A 23,339-nucleotide genomic window follows, 5' to 3' on the forward strand; every position below is an offset into this window, starting at 1 on the left:
CTTGGGGGCAAGGGCTGGGGGTGGGTCTGGCTTGGGGATAGGTCTCGGCTGGGGAGAGAGAACAAAAAGAATGGGGAAGGGGGGTGAGGGGGCGTGCTTGGCTCGGGGGTTAAAAAACAGAAGGGGGAGGTGAGGGGAGGGGTCTGTGGGGTGGGGGATTGACCTAGGAGTGGTGGGTAGTGGTCATGGGGGAATGAGAGGAGAAGAAAAACCTGGAGGAAAGGAGGGGTGGGCTAGGTTTGGGGGATGAAAAATATAGAAAGGGGAGGTGGGGGGAAGGGTCTAGGAGTGGAGGATGGTGGTCATGGGGGAATGGGAAGAGGAAGGGAAGAGATGGAATGGGAAGGACTAGGTTCTTTGAGTCGGGGGGAGGGAGAGGTTGGCTCTAGGTTTACTCTTTTTCTTCAATTTTTTCAAAAAAATAATTTTTTTAAAAATGGTTTAATTGAAAATTGGATGAAATGTTGAGGATTTAGACGGTAGAGAAGAAATTAGCGAAAAAAAAGAAGAAACTTACATCCTTAATTTTCTTAAAAAATAGAACAGATTGTGAAAGCTAGCACAAGTTTGGAGGGCAAATCACCAATTAGCCTTTTAATTTAATTTAGTTCCAACTCCTGAACAAAAGTGTAAGCAAAAGGAGCCTTATCCCTAGTTTGGCCACAGTTACATACACACATATCCTGTCTTCACTCTCTCAACACAACGCGTTTCACTCTCTCCTCTCATCCGAAAATTTCCAGCGTCCACAACTCATAACAAAAACCAAACAGCATCTCTCTCTCTCTCTCTCTCTCTCTTAATGGCTTCCATATCTGCTCCAACCCCAAGCCCCCACAAGCTCCACTTCTCCAACCCCAGACCATACCCTTCCTCCGTTGGGAAAAGACCATTTTACCCTTCTCCTTCCCCTTCCTCCCAAACCCGCTTCAGGTTTCCCGATTCGTCCCTCTGCCGATGCCAGAACCCTTCTTCTTCCTCCTCCTCCGAGTCAATTCAGTGGAGATGGGACTCTGCGCTCCAGGGTCTCATCCAAAATGCCATCGAACGCTTGGATTCCTACTTCAATTTTAAACCCCAAGGAGATTCCCAAAACGCACCGTTTGAGAGCGGTAACGGGGACGAGCCTGATTGGGACTGGGATCGCTGGCGCCAGCATTTCCTTGAGGTCGAAGAACAAGAGCGCCTTCTCTCTCTTCTCAAGGTATCGCCTTTTTGCATATTCCTTTTTGCATGTTTTATTTGAATATATAATATATAAATGATGACGGGTTTGCTTATTTATGTGAATTTTGGGTTTATGAGCAGTCACAGTTGGGTCATGCTGTGTATACAGAGGACTTTCAGGATGCTGCTAGGCTCAAGGTTGCAATTGCCGCTGCAGCTACAAACGACGTCGTTGGCAGAGTCATTTTTCATCTCAATGTGCGTGTGTGTTTGTTTTTATTATTCCTCACTTCTCTGTTTAACAGAATTAGCATCTCTCTTTGGCTAGCACTCTAAATATGGTGTTTTTCTGCAATAAAAAAATAATTTCAGAGAGCTGTACAGGAAGAGCGATACCAGGACGCTGCATTTTTTCGAGATAATGCTGGTGCTGGATTGGTGAGGCTACTTAGAAAGGAATTAAGTTTTTGATTAATAATGTGAAAATGTATGTTTATTATTTCTTCCGTTTAAGTGTGTTTTTGGCTGGTAGAATTTTGACTTGGTAGTGATAAAACTGTGCTTGGTTTAATTATATGTGGACTTCCGATTTTGGGTTCTAGGTGGGTTGGTGGGCTGGCCTTTCAAAAGATAAGAAGGATCCTCATGGTTTAATTATACGAGTAACTGCAGAGCATGGAAGATATGTCGCAAGGAGTTATAGTCCCCGGTAAGTTGCTTTGCTTTTCAGTTTAACTTAGGGACCTCTTTTTGTTTCTATTTTTAATTTTTATGGAACCCAACCCAGTAGAGCATTGTTAATCTCAACCAAGAACAAGTGGGAGAAGTTTAAGATTAAGAATTTGGTCCCTTGTTTTATCATTGTAAGAGCTAAAAGGTTAATCAGAAGAAATAGGAAGATGCATGGGAGGTTATGAAGACAAACGGGGGATGCATATTAGCATAGGATAGGAGAATCCCAACTGACGAAGGTAATAAAATTACATTTTCAGCATCTTCTTGTCCTTCATTGTTTGTGGAGATCTGTTGGGGACAGGGATAACCACTTTTCCCTTTTCTTTTTTAATGTGGGATGGCTAGTCAATATTCTGCCGACTTGCATCTCTAACCATTTTAATTCTAGTTTGTCTGAGCTGCTTGCATCTGTACTCGCCCAGAAAAAAGAAGAAGAGGAGTCTCATAAAAAGACATGTTACTAAATTGGACGTGGTAGTAGCAAGATAATGTTAAACATTCCCATTCATACCCTACTCCTCCATCCCTTGAATTGAGAAGGTACTAAGTGACTTGTGTCAGTATGGGATACTATAAAAGGTCCGTCTAAGAACCTATGTATAAATAGATGGATCAGAGTGTGTTATGTTCTATCTGCAGCATTTGCATGTTTTATTTTTCATTGTAATTTTGTTTTGTTAAGACTCCTTTACCGTTTATGGTTTCTATTGGAAGTTTTATTTGTATTTGAATTAATTTTTATCAACTGGACTTTGCCATACTGCACGCTACTTGTGCATCCTGCCAAAGTTATATCTTTATGAATTTTCATATTTTTCAGGCAGCTTGCTACGGCTGCAGCTGGTGTACCATTGTTTGAGATATTTGTAACAGCAAATAAGAATGGCGAATACAGACAGCAGGTATCCTTGTAATCTCTAATTGTAGTATAATCTAATGCATCAGTAAATTTTAAATGGGCAGTGATAGGCTTGCATTTTCTAGTGAATGCTTGTGACTGTTTTGATCTTAATTGGACTTTTGCAAACTTTCTTATTGATACAAATTGAAATGCTAAAGTAGTTCATGCTTATTGACCCTTTTTATGTAATGATCCTTGTTTAGTTTTGACATAAGTCATGTGCAAATTTATCGCTGGGTGTCATAGGCACATGTACATGTGCTTATTGAGCCCTTTGCAGGACTTGCCTGTTTCTCCATACTGTTACATTGAAGGTATGTGAAATCTAATGTACTTCATATTCTAATGCCATGAATTTCAGGCTGTGTTTTTAAAGCGAGGAGGAGTTTTTGAGGATTCTTCACCAGTTAGCTCCAAAGCATTGGATGCCACTAGTAGCTTGAATTCTTTAGATTCAACTGAAGAAAAAAGTGATCTACTTGTTGCGGGCAGTGAAGATGCTGAAGATGGTGATGATGGGGATGATGATTCTGATCTTTCTGAGGGACTTTCTGGTTTTCAGAGTATCTTGAGGGATATGATTCCTAATGTGAAGGTCAAGGTTTTGAAAGTGACATCACCAGGGAAGGTAGACAGGGATCTAATATCGAAAGTGATTGAACAGATTATTGAGGAAGATGATGAAGATAAGGATAGTGAAATAGAGAGTTTAGAAGCTGAAGATGATGAACAGGTTGAGGATGACGAAGAGACAGATGTGATTGAACTGGATGCTGATCCTGGAATTATTCAAAGTGCAGAGCGACGTGAAATTGCAGTTAAAGTAGTTGTTGGTGGTCCTGGGCAGAAAATATCAAGCAGGCCCCCTACAAAAAATTTGCTCCGAGTACCTGCTAAAATAGAGAAGAAGGGACGTTTATCATTTTCCTTTACTGTTGAGAAAGATATTGACCAACAGGATTCCCAAGAAAAGGAACGGTCGTCAGTAGATAAAAAAGCTAAACTTGGAGGTCAACGTAGCATTGACAATGTTATGTTTGATCTCGCTAAGTTCATTGGTAAAGAGAAGATACCATTGAAGGTTTGCTGACTTTTCACTGTAGTATGAGAACAACCTGTAGTTTACCAAATCCACCACTGTTCATACACTAAATTTCTTTCTGTTCACTTTTTCTACTATCAGGTACTCAAGGATGTTGGCGAGTTAATAAATCTTGCTCTTAGCCAGGTTAACAACCATCAACCACTGTCAGGATCAACCACTTTCAATCGCATTGAAATGGCTAATTCTACAGATCCTTTAAATGGTGAGTTTCTGCAAAATTTTCACTTTATGATGCTATAAAGAGGAAGAAAGTGAGTGCACAAAGCTCTTTCCCCAACCCATTACTCATTCCAAAATCTTACCCTTTTTCCATTTCCAGTTCAAAGCAACAAGAAAAAGAAAAGGGGTTGATACCATGAGAGTTGTCTACACTGACTTATGCCCTTGATCACTGTCTTGTCTTGGAATCCCAACCATTTTCATGCAACCCAGCATGGCATAAGGAATCCCCTCTTCAAAGGAAATCTACGCAACCATCTTTCAAGTAGTGCCAAATTTTTTATTATATAAAATTCCTCGCTCCTCACCTGTAACCTCTTTTCTTATCACTCTAGATGCTGCCCTAATCAGATGATCCTTTCCCCTTTTCATAATTGTGGGAATTTTTTTTGTAAGCAATTCTCTTTTTTTCTGACTGGAGGGCTGTTGTTCTTTAAGGGGTTCATTGCCACTCTTTCTTGTATTGTACTTTTGTTTATTCAAGTTTGTTAGTTTGTAGACTTTAAATTCAGTGGATATATTGTCCTATGCACCTTGAACTCAGTAAACGGAATCTTACATTAGAGTTTTCTTATAGTTATTCATTCTGTTTTTTTTTTTTTTTTTGGTTCCAAAAACTTTAAATGCATTTGCTTTACTTAATGACAGACTCTTCCACCAGCTTAGATTTAATGTACTGAGAATAGGTTGATTTTGTCAGGACTTTACATTGGTGCACATGGGCTCTACACCTCAGAAGTGATTCACCTTAGACGTAAATTTGGTCAATGGAAAGAGGATGGTGGTACTCAGGAGCCTTCAAACCTTGAGTTTTATGAATATGTAGAAGCCTTAAAACTTACTGGGGATCCTTATGTACCGGCTGGCCAGGTAATTTTAAGGATGTGATTATTGCGTAGCTTCAGAACACTTCATTGAAATATAATCTCATGGGATATTTGCATGGAATCTGCTCGTAGTTATTTTTTCATATTTTTTTCTGAAACAAGTTATCAAGACTTGGTTGACTGGAAGCCAAACTTAGGTCATCCATAGTGCTCCTCTGAACTTCAGAATGAACATTTGGGCCCCACAACACTTTTCAAAGAATAACTGTGGGCTCCCTAAACTACCTCCTTACACAAAATTTAGGAAGGAACTGAAAAAACACAACTCCAACCATGCTCCTTACCCACCTCCTAAAATAGGGAGACCTCTAGGAGCTCCTAAATCTGGATAGAGAGAAAGGACTCCTAGTGGCTCCCTATAATTAAAAATTAAAACATATGTCACTCTCTAAACTATGGAGTATGGTTGGAGTTGAAATTTTATAGAGAGCTCATAAAATAGCTTTCAAGTGTTTTTAGCTAAATTTTAACTAGAAAATAGGGAGCATGATTGTAGATGCTCTTACCTAGTTTTTCTCAAAACCTTAAAGGCAAATTATCAAATTGCTTCTGCAGGTGGCATTTCGTGCAAAGATTGGGAAAAGGTATCAGCTTCCTCATAAAGGGATCATACCAGAAGAATTTGGAGTGGTATATTCTTAACTTGTTAGATCAAATTTTTTCTGATCACTTATTATTATTATTATCAGGCACATTTTTGTTTTTCTTTGGAAGAGTTTCTTTTATTGACTTTTTGTGGAAACTCAGGTTGCTCGATATAAAGGGCAGGGGAGACTTGCTGAGCCAGGGTTTCGCAATCCTCGATGGGTCGATGGTGAACTTGTTATTCTTGATGGGAAGGTTTAATTTTTTTCTGCTTTATCTTTTGTTTCAGTGTGTCTTAATCTTAAACAATACTTCATTCACCATCTCCAGAATGATAGTGACTACATAATATACCTTTATTAAACTATTGCAGTACATTAAGGGTGGACCTGTTGTTGGATTTGTTTATTGGGCTCCGGAGTATCATTTCTTGGTGTTCTTCAATCGACTGAGGCTTCAACAGTAGATTTCCATTGTACATAATGCTCAAGTTTGTTGATATTTTTTGTTCGAAATTTTGTAGGGTAAGTTCCTTTTCATCTGAAATTATCTATGTAAATTATACAATATTGCAAATGTTGCTGTTACATTTCATTTTCTCATTTTAAAAAAATAAAAAAATGTTGCTGTTAAATTTTCTGCTATACTCTGCAATTAGTCATACATGTCTTGTTTTGGGAGGTGATCCAATCCCTCCTAAAATTTGCTTGAAATTTGCTAGATTCCGGTGGCAATTTTTTTTTCTAAAATGAATCATTTTAGATTGAGTTGAAAATTAACTTTTTGATACCTGATGTGCATATCGTAAGGTGGGTGTTGGATATGATTATAGTGGAGTTGTAGCACTCATAAATTTTTAGTTATCAGATTAACTTTAGAGGTTGCTGTAAGTACATAAAAAAATTGAGGATGAGAGATGATAAAACATAAAAGGGGGTATCAAGGCACCAAGCCTTCATGGGAGTAAACCATTCTGCAAAACTTTATTTTAATTCATCAAAGTATGAGTGGCTTTCCTTATTTGTAGGATTTGCAAGCCATACGAAGAAGGAAAGGGGGAGAGGGTGTGGAGTAGAAAGGAAGAAGGGAAAAGAGGAAAATTTATTTTCTTTCCTTTTGTAAAATCTAATGCACAGATGCATTAGTGGCCTTCATCCCTATCAGGCATGATCTTTTAAGGGAGTGGGTGTTTATGTGTTTATTTTGTATGGACATCATTTTTCCAGTTTCTAATCATCATTAGAATGTTTTCCTTTGTGGTTTTATTGCTCTAAGATGTTAATTATTAAATAGAAAATTATTTAATTATTCCTCTGATGAAGTTTTCCTTTTCTGTCTGTTGTTGTCCAGTTTTGCAGATATTTATTAGATATCTATCTGATGGGCTACATATCCAATGCTCACTCAACTGACTGGTGCACTCGCAAGCATGTTGACTCAAAAGTAATTACTCAAGCTTTGGAATGCAATAGAATAGATAAAGCCCTTCTGTTGACCTGTTTCCAGAAAATGGTTTTCTGTCAATGTATGTATTTAACATCTACCATACCATCAATGTTTTATTTCAGTTATTATAAATTAAAGTTATTGCTTTATTTCTTATAGCCTGTTCTTGAGTAGTTTTCATTCTGTAGAAGCAGTTAGCACTTGTCAAATACATGAACTATAGATGTGAGAATTTGATTCCTGTGGATATTCGTTGGGCTCATTCAATGTGAATAATAGAAATCAAATGCAATATTAACTATCTCAGTTTCTCTTCTCATAATGAAAGGATTACATTTACAATGTTTGCACTTCTTTTTTGTCGGGTTTTATTATTGGTTCTGTTTTTCGGCTATCAAATTTGTTCATGATGAAACATTGAGATTACCATGTTTCCTTCTCTTTGTTTTCCTTCCTAGGTGTTTTTTTCTCTCTTTTTTTTCTAGGTTTTGGGTAAAGGTTTGAGCAAAGGAAGTTGTAGACTAGAAGCCTGTTACTGACTTTGCAGTTTGCCTGGTGATTTGCAAGATTTGTTCTCATCATGACCCTAAATCCTTATGCTTTCTGTAGAAACCAGTGTTTTAGCTCCACTCAGGTAACACCTTACCACAGATGCATGCCTTGATAGAACCACTCTTTGGATGCAGTTGCAGAAGTGATATGTTGTTGCTTGACCATCAATCCAACACTGATGTTGATTAAGGCCACCTTTGATTCCAAGGATTGAATTAGATAGGATAATTAAAGGAAGAAATGGAGACCAACTTTCTAAATTTTGTCCAAGTTGAAGATAAAAGATGGATTAGCCATAAAGGAAACTTGTCCCTTTCAATCCCAACAAAATAAGCTTGTTTGATAACCATTTTATTTTCAGATTTTAGGTTTTAGTTTTAGTTTTCTCCTTTTTTTAAAACTAAAAACATGTTTAACATGTTTCATAACAATTTTTCGTTTTTTGTTTTCGAAAATATGAAAAATCAGCTTTCAAAATAAGGGTGATATTTGAAAACAACTTTAAATGTTTACATTTTTCAGTTTTCGTTTTTTGCCCTCTTTACTAATTCATCAATTCTACATCACCAAATGGTAATCCAATTCCAAAAAATTTGGCTGCTTAACTATTGTGTTCGGCCTCGAGATTTCTAGATTTAAAATTTACAAAAACATTCATCTTAACTCTAAAAAAATTCATCAAAAAATGCTACATATACTTTGTAACACGCTCTTTCATTCTATGACCTCAAATTCACAATTTGACCCTAAGAAAAATATCATTTTTAAATTCCTCATGAATAGGTATTACTTCATAGCTTCATTATAATTAAACTTGAGTAAAAATTGAAATTATGATATCAGATTCGCCAGCTTGAGCAAGTGGACCCCACCTATTACCCTCTAGCACCCGACATTGACTACCAGACTCTTCTCCAACTCTTGCACAATCACACCTTCGTACTCTCGCACTCCCGCACTCCCGCATCTGCACCATCTCGCACTATTGCACGTGCATCGTCACACTCTCACACCTACATCTACACTTGCGGTCAGATCTTATAAATATAAGATCAGGTATTTTTAGAGCTTCATGTAGATGTCAAGATCTAGTAGAATCAAAACCGACCCAAACCAAATCGATCTTAAACCGATTTGATTTGGTTCAAATGTTTTGAGCATGTCAATGAAAATCAAAATTGGACCGTGTCCGCCGATACTAAACAAACATAAAGGGTTTTATTTATTATTTTATTATTTATAAATTTTGTAGCACAAATATTTAACTTTCAATCGCCTAGAAAAATAACTGTTTTGATTATTTTGAAGACTCTTGATTTAGCAACTATTAATAAAGGTATTTAGAGAAATAAACTAGAAATTTAAACCGCCATAATTATTCTTTTTTCTACGTTTCTTCTTCTCATTTGAAGAAAAAAAAAATTCAAGGTTATGCTCCATTTTATTTTTCATACTGATAATTAACAAGAGGTATTGTAATTTACTAATAAAGTTATCAACTTAATATAATTTTTTATATTTTAATTTTCAATATTTCTTCAACAGCTACCCTCTTAATATAAATGTTCTTATTATTTGTTTTGGCTTGGACAAGCTTTTTAAACCCAGAGCCCCTTATCCCCGCACCTCTCTCTTTAACTTGAAACCCCAAATCATCTCCAAAAATGACTCTAGACTCTTGTGAAGCCCCCAAAACTCCATACCTATAATAACATGCCATTACCCACAACCATAACACCACCATTCTTGTGCCCTGCTCCAATCTTCCCTCCAAATCACCCCCATTTCCCGCCAAGAAACCAGTTTCCTCCGAGACCTATCTTTCACAGGCCAAGAATGGCAACTCTTTCTGGGTTCATTGCTGGGTCACAACTTGTGGGTTCTTCAGGCAGTGGTGGTGGTGGTGATAATGAGGCCCGCACTCTGATTGAGTATGTGGGCGGCGGAGGTGTCGATGTCGGCGATGATCTTGTGCTTTTAATCCATCACTTACAGTACGCCTGCAAGAAAATCGCAGCTCTTGTGGCCTCTCCTTTCAATTCTACCCTTGGGAAGCATACGAGTTTTGCTGCCGGCGCCGGCGGTTCGGCCGGTGGGTCAGGCAGGGATGCACCGAAACCGCTTGATATTGTTTCGGTGAGTTTAGGCTGTTTTCTTTGAAACCCGGAAGATATAATTGTCTTTGTTTATAATGTGCCTTGGTATTTAGTGATTTATAATGTTTGATAGTCATAGTAAGTTAGGGAAGAAACTATGTAGTTGGTTGGAATGTTTGTTTTGTTCATGTTTGGGGAATTGATTGTTGTAATGCAGTATATATGCATACTCTCAGTAGAGTTCTTGGACTGATTGCAATGTAGATATAATTTCAGTGAATGTGATTCAAATTGCTTGAGTTGAAATTAACTCCTTTTGAGTTTAAGTAGCTAAAACTAGATAATTATTGTCCTCAAACATGTATGAGAAGAGATAAGAGATAAGAGATAAGAGAGAATTTTTCAACCAAATCGGGCTTTAACTGTTCATTGAATTGAGGGAAAAAAAAATGCAATTAATGTTTAACATCTCTTGTGCTTGACCCCTTTAGAAGATAGGCCTGAAATATGCTGTGTGTGCTTCATTGAACCCAGATCATAGAACTTTTTTTTTGTATCTTCTCTTTGTTACAAACTCAAGATGATTCAACTGCCTATATCTGATAACCTATGGCATGGGTATTTCAATTCAAATAATGTTTTTAGAATAACACCTATGGCTTTCAAATGAACTGCTTAAGCCAGACCAAAAATAAAACATAAAAAAGAAATGCTCTAGGATCAAATCTCTTCTCCATCAAGGTTTTGCGGATTTCCCATCTTTGGGGTAGGGTGTTAAGGGTTAACTAAAAGAAAAAATTCAAATAAACTGCAGGGAATATAGCACTGATCATCTCTCCCTTTGTAAGTATTCACATTGGGTTGTCATCATGAATAAAGAAAGAACATTTCTGATTAACTGACCGACCTTGTTTATTATAGAATGAAATCATCTTGTCGTCACTTAGAAGTTCTGGGAAGGTAGCTGTCATGGCATCGGAAGAAGATGACACTCCAACTTGGATACGTGATGATGGCCCATTTGTGGTGGTAACAGATCCTCTAGATGGTTCGAGAAATATTGACGCATCCATTCCCACTGGGACGATTTTTGGGATTTATCGACGCCTTGAGGAACTGGATCATCTACCAACAGAGGAGAAGGCTTTGCTGAATTCACTCCAGACTGGAACTAGGCTTGTAGCTTCTGGTTATGTTCTTTATTCATCAGCCACGATATTCTGCACCAGCTTTGGTTCAGGAACACATGCATTTACATTGGATCATTCCACGGGAGATTTCATTCTCACACACCCAAGCTTAAAAATTCCTTCTCGAGGTAACACTGAAATAATAATATACTTTCAATATAATAGATTTGATTTGAAGATTTATATAAATTTCTAACAGAAAATAAAAAATGGATTTATTCAGAAAAATCACGAAATTATCTAACCTGTACAATGACTATTACACATTGACAATAAATTGGGCGGTTGATTATTGACTGTTATTTATCAGAATAAGCATCTCCTGACAAATACTACTATAAAATGGTAATAAATAGCCAAATAAGTCAATTTCATGAGAGGGTCTGCATGTTTGTTTCAGAAAAAAGAGATATTGCGGAATGCAAAATAGAACCATTTAGTTTGCACTTACGGTGGCTCTTTATTTTCCAGGGCAAATATATTCTGTAAATGATGCTCGATATTTTGACTGGCCCGACGGATTAAGACTCTACATAGACACTGTGAGACAAGGAAAAGGCAGGTATCCCAAAAAGTACTCCGCCCGTTATATCTGTTCTCTGGTAGCTGATTTTCATCGAACACTACTGTATGGTGGAGTTACAATGAATCCAAGAGACCATCTTCGTCTCGTGTACGAGGCCAACCCACTCAGCTTTCTGGTGGAGCAAGCTGGGGGCAAAGGCTCTGATGGTAAAAATAGAATTCTTTCAATTCAGCCAGTGAAGCTGCATCAAAGGCTGCCTCTGTTTTTGGGAAGTTGTGAGGACATGGAAGAGTTAGAGAGTTATGGAAATGTGCAACAGAAAGTGAACCCTGGATATGAGGTCTGATAGTGTGCTAATACCACAAGATCCAGTGGATATATCGCCATAAAAGCCAACTCTGACATCTAAAGCGCTGTGTGTTTCTTAACCACTTCAAGTCCTAATAGTTGTGTGATTCCTTGTCCTCTCGGCAACTATATATGTCATGAAGAGTCTAGGTGTGAAAAAACAGGTGACATGAATCTCTTCGATATGTGTATGATTTTTGTGTAATCTCTTACTTCTGTTTTGGTCGTGCTTCTCTTGTCAAATTTGAGCAATAAGTTGCAAACTTTGCCATCATGTAAAAACTGAAGAGATATTTAGTGATATACCCATTTCTAGCACTAATATTATAAATAAACCCTACACAATTGAATTCCTATAAACAAACCCAAAAAAACCCAAAAAATGATAGCTAGCCTTATTGAATTTAATATTGATTATTAAATTACTTTGATGCCCTATTGAGTGCTTTGGGTATTTTTATGGAATTTTGGGGTTGAGCTTGTTTTAAGAAATTGATGGCAGTTTTGTAATTTATAAGAAGTTAAAAGCTTTTTTGTTATGTTGTAAATGGGCTTTGGGTGTGTTTCTAAAGTCCATTTTATATAGGGTATTTTTATAATTTGGGCCCCCATATTGGGTATAATAGTGAATCTCCCAAAACTGAATGAGTACTCATTTATCATCTCATAAAAGTGCTGAAGCAATGAAAATATTGGTGTACATTTTTTATATATGGTTTGTGCTGCTTGTTTCACTATCAATGGTCAAGGAAAAAATCACCAAAAAATCACCCCAAAAAAAATTACAAATTCTTTGTAACATGCACTTTCATTTCAACATTAATAGGTTTTTCTTTGAAGTTCCATTATAATTGAACAAGGTCGAAATTGAAACTATGATCTGGGACATGCTACGTTGAGCAAGCGGGCCGCAGGCAAGTGCAAACCTCCCAGCACCATTTAGCCCTACCCAGAAATGTTATAACAACAAAAAAAAAGTTGTTGAAGACTAGGAGGAGAATGAGGGAAGACAGAGCCACCAATTCTCATTTGTGTGTGGCCAACTAAGGGTGATTGGTCACTTGATGTTGATGATATCCATCAACGTAGCCAAAGACCTTGTTAATGTTATACAGTTTTTTTTTTTCACTGGATTTTACACAAAAATTCAATTTGGTCACTGAGAAAAAAAAATTTGCCAAATTGATCATTGTTAAAATAAATTGTTGAATCTCTTGTTAATGTTGTTTTTTTAAGTACAAGCAATAGTCTAACAGTTAGACTCTAACTTAGAGGGGAGGGAGATTTTTCACACACACACCTATGATGTCATGGAGTTTCGAACCTAAGACTTCTGGTCTGTAAGTCAAGACCCTTTTTCATTAGACTAGACCCCCCTTGGCTTATTAATGTTGTTTTTAAATTAAGGATGTAGTACTCATTTTTATTTTTAAGGTTTTCTTTTGGGCTAACGACATTATAGCCCATAAAGGTGGGTCATTTTCAAAATGGGCCATGGAATTTCAATTTTATCATTTTACACCTCAACGTTGTAGAAATTGACCAATTTACACATTCCGTCAAATTCAACGTTTGGTATTCTGTTAAATTGATGACATGGCAAATATGGAACACAGTTTTATACTAATGTGTAAACAAGAAACAATAATATGAAATTTATATTTTTAAAACATAATAAAAAAGGCTTATTTACTATAGTACATCCTGAAACTATGATCAAATATCCACCATACTTTGACAAATTTTAAAGTGAAATCATTACATCGTCACATGGTGTTGCTAATTCATGTATTATAATACAAGTAGATAAGATTGTTCTATGTATTGGATCTTAGAGTATAGTATTAATATATAGATACACGTGTTATAGTGGTAATGCCATTTCACGACGTAACCATGACACCGAAGACTTTGTAATACAAATCCAAAAGTTACCCTAAACCCTAAATAATATATGAGGAATTAATATGCTTGGGTTTTTTTATATATATAAAAGACTCAAATTAAAAACCATGCAATATGACTGGGTTTTTTTTCCTTGCTATGTCTTTGTAAATAGGTATTAGAAAAGACCAACTAGAACTAAAAGTGGAAGAAGGAATGTGCCAAGTGACAGGTCGAAAATGGTTGGAGTGATTGGAAGCCCAGGATCGCAAGACTCATCAACGACTACAGAGCATGCTCAGTTTCGGAGAAACCTAATTGAAACGTAAATATCTTTTCTTGCTCGCGTTGAAAGTGAGAGACACCAAGGGTCTTTGTCCCACATCGACAATTTAGAGAACAACAAAGAACTTTATATAGCCTGAGCGCGGCTTAACGCTCACGACCTTACTTGGACAGGATCTGTTCTATAGTAATCGTACCTCTGTATCCTTGATTTCTAAGGAGACAGGAATCCCAACCTGGTGGATGAATCATGACCGTGTGATCAGAGCGTGATTAACATTCTGATGGTCCCTTGTGATCATCATGACAGTAGAGGATCGTTCTCAGTCAGTTTTCACTGTCTGGGGTGGTCACATGGTTGTCTGACAGGTTCCCCTCTTTTGTAAATTCCTTACATTTTGTTTTCAGTGTTTAAATCTCTAGCTAGCTTTACATTTGTTAAAGCAAACACATTTACCCCTTCTGAATACATTTGCTTGTCACAGTTTGGAGGCCATCCGCTTATAAACCCACCACACTTTGGTGGCCAATTTTCATTATATTGATGACCCGACAATATCATATAAATTAGAGTTAAGTAAATGGACTACTTACGCTACCATCCTTTAGGTTTCAAGTGTTTTTCGTATTTTTACACTAATATTTTTTGAGGTTTTAAATTGTTTTCATAAAATATTTTCCGTCTTAAAATTACGTAATGTCATATACATAGATCTAATCATTGAGGCCGACTTTTTCATTTGATGACATTAGTAATGTTTGGATGAAAGAAAAAATTTAAAATTAACAAACGCTATGAGGTTACATAGAAATATATAAAACTCATCAAGTTCGATAGCCCATTTGATCAGGCATCCTGAGGTTTTTGGCTTCTACAATACTTGGCACAATGGCTGATTTGTAAGCATCGTGATGGTGTGCACCTTGAAGTGTGGTCAAAGCTTAGGCGCTGGGAAGATCAATGCTAGGGCCAACTTTTTCAAATCATGGTTTTGAAGCTTCATGTCTTGAAGGCCTAGCTAACATAGTATACTGGGTGTTCCATGCCATCGAACTTACGGATGAGTACAGAAATGACTGTTGTACAGATATTGAGAGGTAGATGGTGAGGCCTTCACTAGGGAGTAGTGTTTGTATTCTGCATCTTGTAGTTGCACTCAAATTCGATACCATGGACCTTTGGGTACTAAACGGCATGCACGTCCTTTTTTATAGAGTTCTTGCTCGTGCCGGCAAAGGTCTGATGGTCATGATCATGTTGATCTGCCTATTAAGCTTTTGTGCTGTGGAGAGGGTTGGTGGTTGGCGTATTGCTCCAGTTTGCCCTCTTGTATCAAGTGTTCCACGATTTTGAGCCAAGATATGAAAGATTAGGTATCCTGATCGTTGTGCTGATGATACCGGCAGAAGACACCCATATTTGCTAAAAGCCTTCTTATTACATGGCTTCAGAATCATGTTGGTTTTGTTGAGGAGAACGGTCTCGTACATGGTGAATGGGCCTGGCCAAGGCTTGCTCCAAGCATGCTGTTAGGACTCAAGTTTTTTTTATCTTCTGGAAGAGGAGACAAATGGTGAGATCAACACTTGGGAGCTCATCGTCTGCCGAATGGCAAGGTGATCTTGGCAGAGGTTGTTGTTGAGCCTCTTTACCGTTGTGCGCTATCGGACGTTATAGGTCTCTCTCTGGCTTTCCTTTGCCCCGGTGGAGCCCTCTTGTCAGCGGGTTGTACCGTCAGAAAGTTTCGTGAGGTGAGTCCCTCATTTCTTCGACACCACATTCTGTATGGGTGTGACTGATTTTATCCTTAGGGCCAAGAACCTGCATATGAGGATTGTTAATACCGGAAATAAACGACCTATGACTGCCAAACACGTGGACAAAATCGATATTAATCGCAACACCCCTTCTGCATATGCCCTACCGAAGCCAAACATCTTTATCTTTTTGCACTAGGACACGTGTCATGCTCACAATCCGCTTCTACAGTCCCACATCGAAAATATGAGCATAGTGCACGCCTCCCAAGGCCTATATAAGAAGACCCATATCCTCAAAAGGAAGGAGGAGAAACAAACGGTACGCTACCGCTTGATCTGTAATCTAATATTTGCTAAAACCGTACTTACTTAAGCATCGGAGAGCCTTCGGCCGGTACCACACCGGTATCCCAAGGTCTTACCGAACGTGTCCTTTTGCAGGAACTTGATCTTCCGAAGGTGCACTCCCTTCCGAAGACATAATATCACTAAGTTGGGCGAGACACGTGTCAAACCACTTTTTCGCATCAACAGTTTGGCGCCGTCTGTGGGAATCGAATAAAAACCATCAACCCACTATCCCCAAGACACATGGGGACCACCTCAGTACCCACGTTCCTATCGGAGGAAGGGGTACCGTTCGGAAGGCAAATCGGAGCTAGCCCAGCGCTACCCCCATGCACTCCCTTCGAAAACGCCCCCTCAACCCAAACAACCGCCGAAGCCGAGCTGGTAGTCCAAATTGCATCCCTACGGAAGGACATGGCAAGGCTTCAGGAACACAACCACCTTCTTTCGTCCAAAGTGGACGAAACCCAGCAGCTGCTGCACCAGCAGCACACGCAGAACATCCAGACGACTCACTCTTCCGAGAGCTTGCAAACCCCTCATAGGAAGAGGAAGTACGGAAAGGTAGCGAGGGCAACGCCCGCGCCTTCCAAACAGTTGGTGGTGCCGACACCCAGGGATCAACCACACGTCCCAAAGAAGGTCTACTCCGATTGCCGACATCGGCTTAACGATCGGGAGGCGGAGAGACAGAGGTCTCCGATCAGGGTTAACGCTCGACTAAGGGAATCCCGGATGAACGTCTTAGGAAGCAAGTCGCCTATTCGGAGGGTCAGAGGGCTGGACTCCGCAGAGGAGTCGGCATCCGAATACATCCCTTCCAAGACGCAAACTCCCACCTACCGTTCGGCAACGCCTTCTCGGTACTCGGGGGATAACTCATTAAGCCCACGAAGACGCTCGGAAGACTATGGTTCCGAGGAAATCCCAAGCCGGGACCCTGTTGTCCGGCTCCTCTTTCAGAAAATCCAGAAAATGGAAAACGACAAAGCTCGCTCCCAAGAACCGGAATGGGGAAAGCTTCGGCCCGGACCATTCACCAGACGCATCCGGCGTTCTCGGCAGGATAGGGAAGTACAGCAACTGCGTATACCGTTCTATACTGGAACCGAGGACCCTTTAACCCACCTTCATTCATTTCAGTCTGCCATTGGATGCAAGGGCCTGAGCGATGAAGGGCAGTGCCTACTATTCCCATCTTCCCTTACCGAAGCAGCCCTGAACTGGTTCTACCGGTTGGAACCGGAAACGGTAGATTCTTTTGACGAGCTGAAACAAATTTTCCTCAATCACTTCATGATCCAAACGGACCGTCTTTACTCTGCCGATGATCTGTACACGATTCGGCAAAGGGAGGACGAACCATTGAGAGAGTACGCGGCGCGCTTCAGTCACGAATACTCGAGGTGTCCGGAAACAGACGATAGGGCAGCCTACGGCGCCTTCAAGAGTGGCCTTCGGTCCTCGCACTTCCGATACCTAGTACACAGCAGCAACTGGCGCACGTATGACGAACTGATGAAGCAGGCAGCAGTCCACGCCAAGGCCGAATGCTTCAACTTGAAACCTAGTGTTTCGGCACGCCAAGAGGATACAGAACCAAATGCTTATCTGGCGAAGACACCGTCCTACGAGAGGGTAGACTCATATTCGGCAGACCATAAGAGGAAAGACAACCGTGGCGATCGAAGAGACCAGCCGAAGAAGGGAAAAGGGCGGTATGGTCGCAACGACAACCGAGGACCCCTACCTAATCGTGACCATGGCAACGAGTTCTTTACCCTATTGAATACCACCTATGAAGCCGTTCTGATGAATGAACAAGAAATAATACCCAAACCGAATGTGCGAAGACCCAATCGGCAAGACAACCGGGATACCGGTAAATTCTGCCGATACCATCAGCACAACAGCCACAATACGGAAGATTGTATAAGCCTGAGAAAGATTGTCGAACGTCTGATCAGAGAGGGGAGGCTAGATCAGTATATCGCCCGGCAGCCACCAGCGCCGGTGCCGAACCCAACTCGGCAGATAAACATGATAAGTACTATCAGCGGTGGCCCTACCGTTGCAGGAATGAGTAACCGGTCAATGAAACAATACGTGCGCGCCGCACAGTTTCCCAAGGTGTTCGGCATAGAGGTGAATCGGCACCAGGAAGTACCAAAAGTTCATTGGGAACCGATCACATTTTGCGAAGAGGAGGAAGAGGGAGTCATCTATCCCCACGACGACCCAATGATCATCCGAGCAGAAATTGCCGACTACGACGTAGGACGAGTACTGATCGATACCGGGAGCTCCGTAAGCGTGATTTTTGCCGAAGCTTTCAGAGAAATGGGAATAAATGACAACCAGGTCAACCGGAAGTTAACACCTCTGTTGAGTTTCTCTGGGGACCTAGTCCAACCGGTCGGTAGCGTAAAACTGCCAATTACCTTCGGTACTGCGCCAAGGAAAACAACGACATACGATCAATTCCTCATCGTTGATTGCCCGACGGCGTACAACGTCATCGTTGGCCGAACGGCACTTACGAGGGTTAAGGCGCATCTTTCGCCCCACATGCTATTGATGAAATTCCCAACCCCGAACGGCACGGGAGCAATCCGAGGAAACCAGTTAAGTGCGCGGACTTGCTACGCCACGGCTCTCAAGGCAACCTCTTTCAAACTCCCCGACGAGACCATGTCTGTGCAGGGTTACCGAACGGTACGGGACCGGTTGACGACCCAAGGGATGAGTCCCCGACCCCTCACACACAACCCGCCGAGGAACTGGAGACAGTAACCTTGAGCGATGAACAGCCCGATCGTCAGGTTAGGATCGGCACAAGACTCACACCTGACCTCCGAACGCAATTCATAAATTTCTTGCGGCACCATTCGGAAGTGTTTGCATGGTCTTACGAAGATATGCCCGGCATCGCCCCCGAGGTCATCAGCCATAAACTCAGCATTTCCCCCGTTTATAAACCCGTTAGGCAGAAGCGCCGATCGTACGATGCCGAACGATACGAGGCCATGCGTACAGAGGTCGACAAACTTCAAACCATCGGCTTCATCCGGGAGGCAACGTATCCCGTATGGCTGGCAAATTCCGTGATGGTGAGAAAGGCCACAGGCGGGTGGCGAATGTGCCAAGACTATACCGATCTCAACAAGGCCTGCCTGAAGGACAGCGTCCCGTTGCCACGGATAGATCAGCTTGTGGACGCCACTGCCGGTCACGAACTGCTGAGCTTCATGGACGCCTATTCCGACTACAATCAGATATTCATGCACCCTCCCGATAGTGAACACACCGCATTCATAACGGACAAGGGGTTGTACTGTTACAATGTCATGCCGTTCGGTCTGAAGAACGCGGGGGCAACATATCAAAGGCTTGTCAACAAAATCTTCGCCGGATACATCGGCAACATCATGGAGGTTTACGTTGACGACATGTTGGTAAAAAGCAGAACTGCCGAGGAACACCTGCAAAATTTATCAATCATGTTCGGCATACTGAAAGACTACCGAATGAGACTGAACCCGAAGAAATGCGCCTTCGGTGTATCTTCCGGAAAATTCCTCGGATTCATGATCAGTCAAAGGGGGATCGAAGCGAATCCCGAAAAAATAAAAGCAATCATCGATATGGAGAGGCCGAAGACGACGAAGGACATTCAAAGCCTTACCGGACGCGTGGCCGCCTTGACCCGCTTCATATCGAAAGCTACCGATAAATGTGTACCGTTCTTTAAAGCCTTGAAAGGGGGCAAACAGAATATCACATGGACTGCCGAATGCGATAAGGCATTTCAAGACTTAAAGAACTACATGAGCAAAGCCCCCCTGTTGTCAAAACCACTGCCTGGGGAAATTCTCTACCTATACCTTTCGGTATCTAGCACTGCCGTCAGTTCGGTATTGATATGAAAACCGGAAAAGGCAGAGTTACCGATTTTCTATGTCAGTAAGGCGCTCCAGAGTACTGAACTTCGGTATCCCCCATTAGAGCAGCTTGCACTAGCCCTTGTTGTCTCGGCACGAAGACTTCGGCCATACTTTCAGGCGCATGGGATCAAAGTCCTGACCAACCAACCGCTCCGGCAAGTGCTCCAGAAACCAGAAATTTCTGGCCGATTGATCAAGTGGGCGATCGAACTCGGAGAATTCGACATACAGTTCGTTCCGAGGCTCGCCGAAAGGGGCCAGGCTATTGTTGATTTTATCTCCGTGCTTACCCCATCAACAGCGATGTCAACGCCCGAGGCGATGACCGAGATCGGATTGCCGGATGAGTTAGACGCCGAACGCTTTGACACCTCGACTCCCGTATGGGGTCTACACGTCGATGGTTCGGCAAACCAACAAGGATGCGGAGCAGGCTTGGTACTGACAACACCGGACGGACTCAAGATCGAGTACGCCCTCCGATTCGACTTCCGAACCTCCAACAATGAAGCGGAATATGAAGCTCTCTTGGCCGGCCTTCGGTTAGCCAAGAGCATGAATGCAAAACAAATAAGAATTCACAGCGACTCCCAGCTCATCGTGAACCAGGTAACGGCAGACTTCGCCGCCAAGGATGCCTCCATGTACGCCTACCTTTCAACCGCCCATCGGCTACTCCGAAGTTTCCAAGCATACGAGATCAAACAGATCCCCAGAGGCGAAAACAGCCATGCCGATGCACTGGCGCGCCTGGCTTCGGCGATAAACGACAAGGTCGGAAGAAAGGTACCGGTGGAGATTCTTGCCCAACCGAGTACGGTAGCCTCCGAAACGTGTACCGTACGGTATGAGGATACATGGATGTCTCATATCTACTTGTACCTGACGAACGGCACCCTTCCTGAAGATAAGGCCCAGGCCCGGAAGCTTAGATACCGATCAGCAAGGTACACTGTCATCAACAATGTGCTTTACAAGCGTGGCTACACCACCCCATATCTCAAATGCCTTAGGGCAGAGCAGAGGGACTACGTCCTTCGGGAGATCCATAACGGTGTATGTGGCGACCATTCTGGATCCCGGTCCCTCGCCTACAAAGTCTTTCGGCAGGGATACTTTTGGCCGACCATGCATCAGGACGCTAATTCACTAGTGAAGAGATGCGACAAATGCCAGCGCTTCGGTAACGTTCCGCATATCCCCGCCGAACCTCTGACACCGATTGTGAGCCCTTGGCCTTTCGCACAATGGGGACTAGACCTGATCGGTCCGATGCCGCAAGGCAAGGGGCAGGTAAAATATGCAGTGGTTGCCGTTGACTACTTCACCAAATGGGTGGAAGCCGAACCTCTGGCAACCATAACGGCAGCAAAGATGGAGGATTTCGTCTGGACTCACATTTGTTGCCGATTCGGTATCCCATATGCAATCATTACCGATAACGGCAGACAATTCGATTCGGAACTCTTCAGGCAATTTTGCACCCGCCTGAAAATCAACTTGTTTTTCGCATCACCAGCCCATCCCCAGTCGAACGGTCAGGTCGAAGCAATAAACAAAATAGTGAAGAAGTTACTGAAACGGCAGCTGGACAAGGCCAAGGGAGCCTGGCCGGAAAAGCTTCCCGAAGCACTATGGGCCATTCGAACGTCTTACCGAACGTCCACTAGTGAAATCCCTTTTTCCCTGGCTTTCGGTTCGGAAGCTGTGGTGCCTGTGGAAATTGGCGAACCTTCCTACCGAACGGAAAACTTCGCACCAAAGCCGAACGAAGCAGCCATTTCTCTGAGCCTTGACCTACTCGAAGAGCACCGAGCACATGCCAACCTTCAGAATGAAGCCTACAAACAACGTGTCTCTCGGTATTACGACTCTAGGATCAGACACCGCTCATTCCGAATCGGAGACTGGGTCATGCGCAAGGTATCGCTAGCAACCAGTGATGCCACGGAAGGAACCCTCGGACCTTCCTAGGAAGGACCCTATGAGATCATCGGTATTCTCCTATCAGGAACCTACCGACTAAGAGACTCCAACGGCAAGACCCTCGGCCATCCTTGGAACGTAGAACATCTCAAATACTACTACAAGTGACCTAGCCTACGGCATGTCCGAACTGTAACTGTTCACAATATATTTGTTCTTCAACTGAAATTAATAGAAAGTCTTCGGCACTATTACTTCGGCCTCCCTTTGATTGTTCTACTAGCCCACGGCTGCTAATAGTATTAACGTCCTACGGCATCTATATTAGCCTACGGCAATAAATGATTTTCGAAGTTTTTTACCCTACGGATCCCATCGGGACTTGTCAAATTTGAAGTTAACATTCGACAGGCGTCTTTATTAGCCTACGGCAATAAGCGATGTTCAATCGGCAATTAACCTACGGCAATTAGCGTATGTTATAAGACGATCGGCAATTATAACACATATTCAAAACACACGGGTTAAAACCAACACATGGATAAAGAATGCCCTCGGCACCAAGTTAAAATTGCTCAGACAATTGGATAAGAAGAGAGCTTAAATTCAAATTAAAGGGTGCCCTCGGCACCAATGTGTTCGGAATAAAATGAAAATTAAAAACTAAAGTTACAAGTACAAAAGAAATGCCCTCAAGCTTCATCACCGGCGGCAGCCTCGGCGGACCCGGAGCCCTCGGCAGTGTCCTCCCCTTCATAATCCTCGATCATTTCCTCGGTTATTCCCTCCGGAAGGGGAGGAGGATCGGCAGCAAAGTTCAAGTTTAGCTTCTTCCCGGGGTTGTACCGTTTGAACCGGTACAACAGGTTCGCCATTCCCGAGCCCACTTCCTTATCCAGGAGAGCAGAGAACTCTTCAGACAAGTGGTACCCCTGGATAGCCGACTGAACGGCAGCCTCAATCTCCGCTGCCTTGGTCCGCTCGGAATCCTCCAGCGTAACCTGCACCACCTCCGAAACAGCCTCGGCATCCCTCTTCGCCGACTGCGCCGCCTCCAAGGCCACCCGTATCTCCTCCACCTTCGCCCCCGAAGCGAGAGCCTGCCGTTCGGCACCCTCTTTCTCCTTGAGCAGGTGGGCGTGGTCCTGGAGTGCCTTGCCCGCTTCGGCAACCTTGGCCCTGCCGTCGTCGTAGGCCTTCTTCGCCCGCTCGGCAGCAGAGATGGCCCGCTTGACGCAGAGCCACATGTCCATGGATGCCTGCACGAAACAGAGTCAGAAGTGTGCCCCACTTGGGCACAAAAAAGGAATGGAGGATGAAAGTAGAAGAAAAATCTTACCGAGGCCTGAAGACGGAAGGCGCGTCCGGCCTGCTCTCGAAGAAGCTTCTTCGGCAGTTCGTCAATCTCCGGCAGCTCCATCTGAGAGCCGAGGA

At 42.1% G+C, this 23,339-nt stretch overlaps 3 protein-coding genes and 1 non-coding gene across 6 annotated transcripts; all 4 read left to right on the forward strand.

Annotated features, from left to right (window-relative positions):
• The first annotated feature begins 671 nt into the window (after positions 1 to 671).
• LOC117636690 (protein EXECUTER 1, chloroplastic-like) lies at positions 672 to 8,627 on the forward strand. 3 transcript variants are annotated; one of them, XM_034371324.1, is made up of 13 exons: positions 699 to 1,204; positions 1,309 to 1,425; positions 1,540 to 1,605; positions 1,770 to 1,876; positions 2,723 to 2,804; positions 3,165 to 3,884; positions 3,987 to 4,110; positions 4,828 to 4,997; positions 5,570 to 5,644; positions 5,762 to 5,854; positions 5,973 to 6,123; positions 6,950 to 7,124; positions 8,441 to 8,627. In XM_034371324.1, the coding sequence occupies exons 1-11, from the start codon at positions 803 to 805 to the stop codon at positions 6,063 to 6,065; spliced, it is 2,049 nt and encodes a 682-aa protein (XP_034227215.1). In that variant the 5' UTR covers positions 699 to 802; the 3' UTR covers positions 6,066 to 6,123; positions 6,950 to 7,124; positions 8,441 to 8,627. The 3 variants fall into 3 exon arrangements, with proteins under 3 accessions (XP_034227217.1, XP_034227215.1, XP_034227216.1); XM_034371325.1 differs by lacking the exon at positions 8,441 to 8,627 and adding an exon at positions 7,655 to 7,791; XM_034371326.1 differs by lacking the exon at positions 8,441 to 8,627 and having other exon boundaries at positions 672 to 1,204; positions 6,950 to 7,351.
• Positions 8,628 to 9,098: 471 nt separating this feature from the next.
• LOC117636691 (fructose-1,6-bisphosphatase, chloroplastic-like) lies at positions 9,099 to 11,983 on the forward strand. The gene is made up of 3 exons (XM_034371327.1): positions 9,099 to 9,733; positions 10,615 to 11,011; positions 11,355 to 11,983. Exons 1-3 carry the CDS (start codon positions 9,311 to 9,313, stop codon positions 11,753 to 11,755), a joined length of 1,221 nt encoding a protein of 406 aa, XP_034227218.1. The 5' UTR covers positions 9,099 to 9,310; the 3' UTR covers positions 11,756 to 11,983.
• Positions 11,984 to 14,082: 2,099 nt separating this feature from the next.
• Positions 14,083 to 14,298, forward strand: LOC117612315. The gene has a single exon (XR_004583356.1). It is a non-coding gene; the product is annotated as a small nucleolar RNA U3 (small nucleolar RNA).
• A 4,655-nt stretch (positions 14,299 to 18,953) lies between these two features.
• Positions 18,954 to 21,953, forward strand: LOC117638391. Its single transcript, XM_034373523.1, has 2 exons — positions 18,954 to 19,392; positions 19,978 to 21,953. The coding sequence occupies exons 1-2, from the start codon at positions 18,954 to 18,956 to the stop codon at positions 21,951 to 21,953; spliced, it is 2,415 nt and encodes an 804-aa protein (XP_034229414.1).
• The last annotated feature ends 1,386 nt before the right edge of the window (positions 21,954 to 23,339 follow it).

Source organism: Prunus dulcis, chromosome 8 (genome assembly GCF_902201215.1).
Source record: "Prunus dulcis chromosome 8, ALMONDv2, whole genome shotgun sequence".
Lineage (NCBI taxonomy): Eukaryota > Viridiplantae > Streptophyta > Magnoliopsida > Rosales > Rosaceae > Prunus > Prunus dulcis.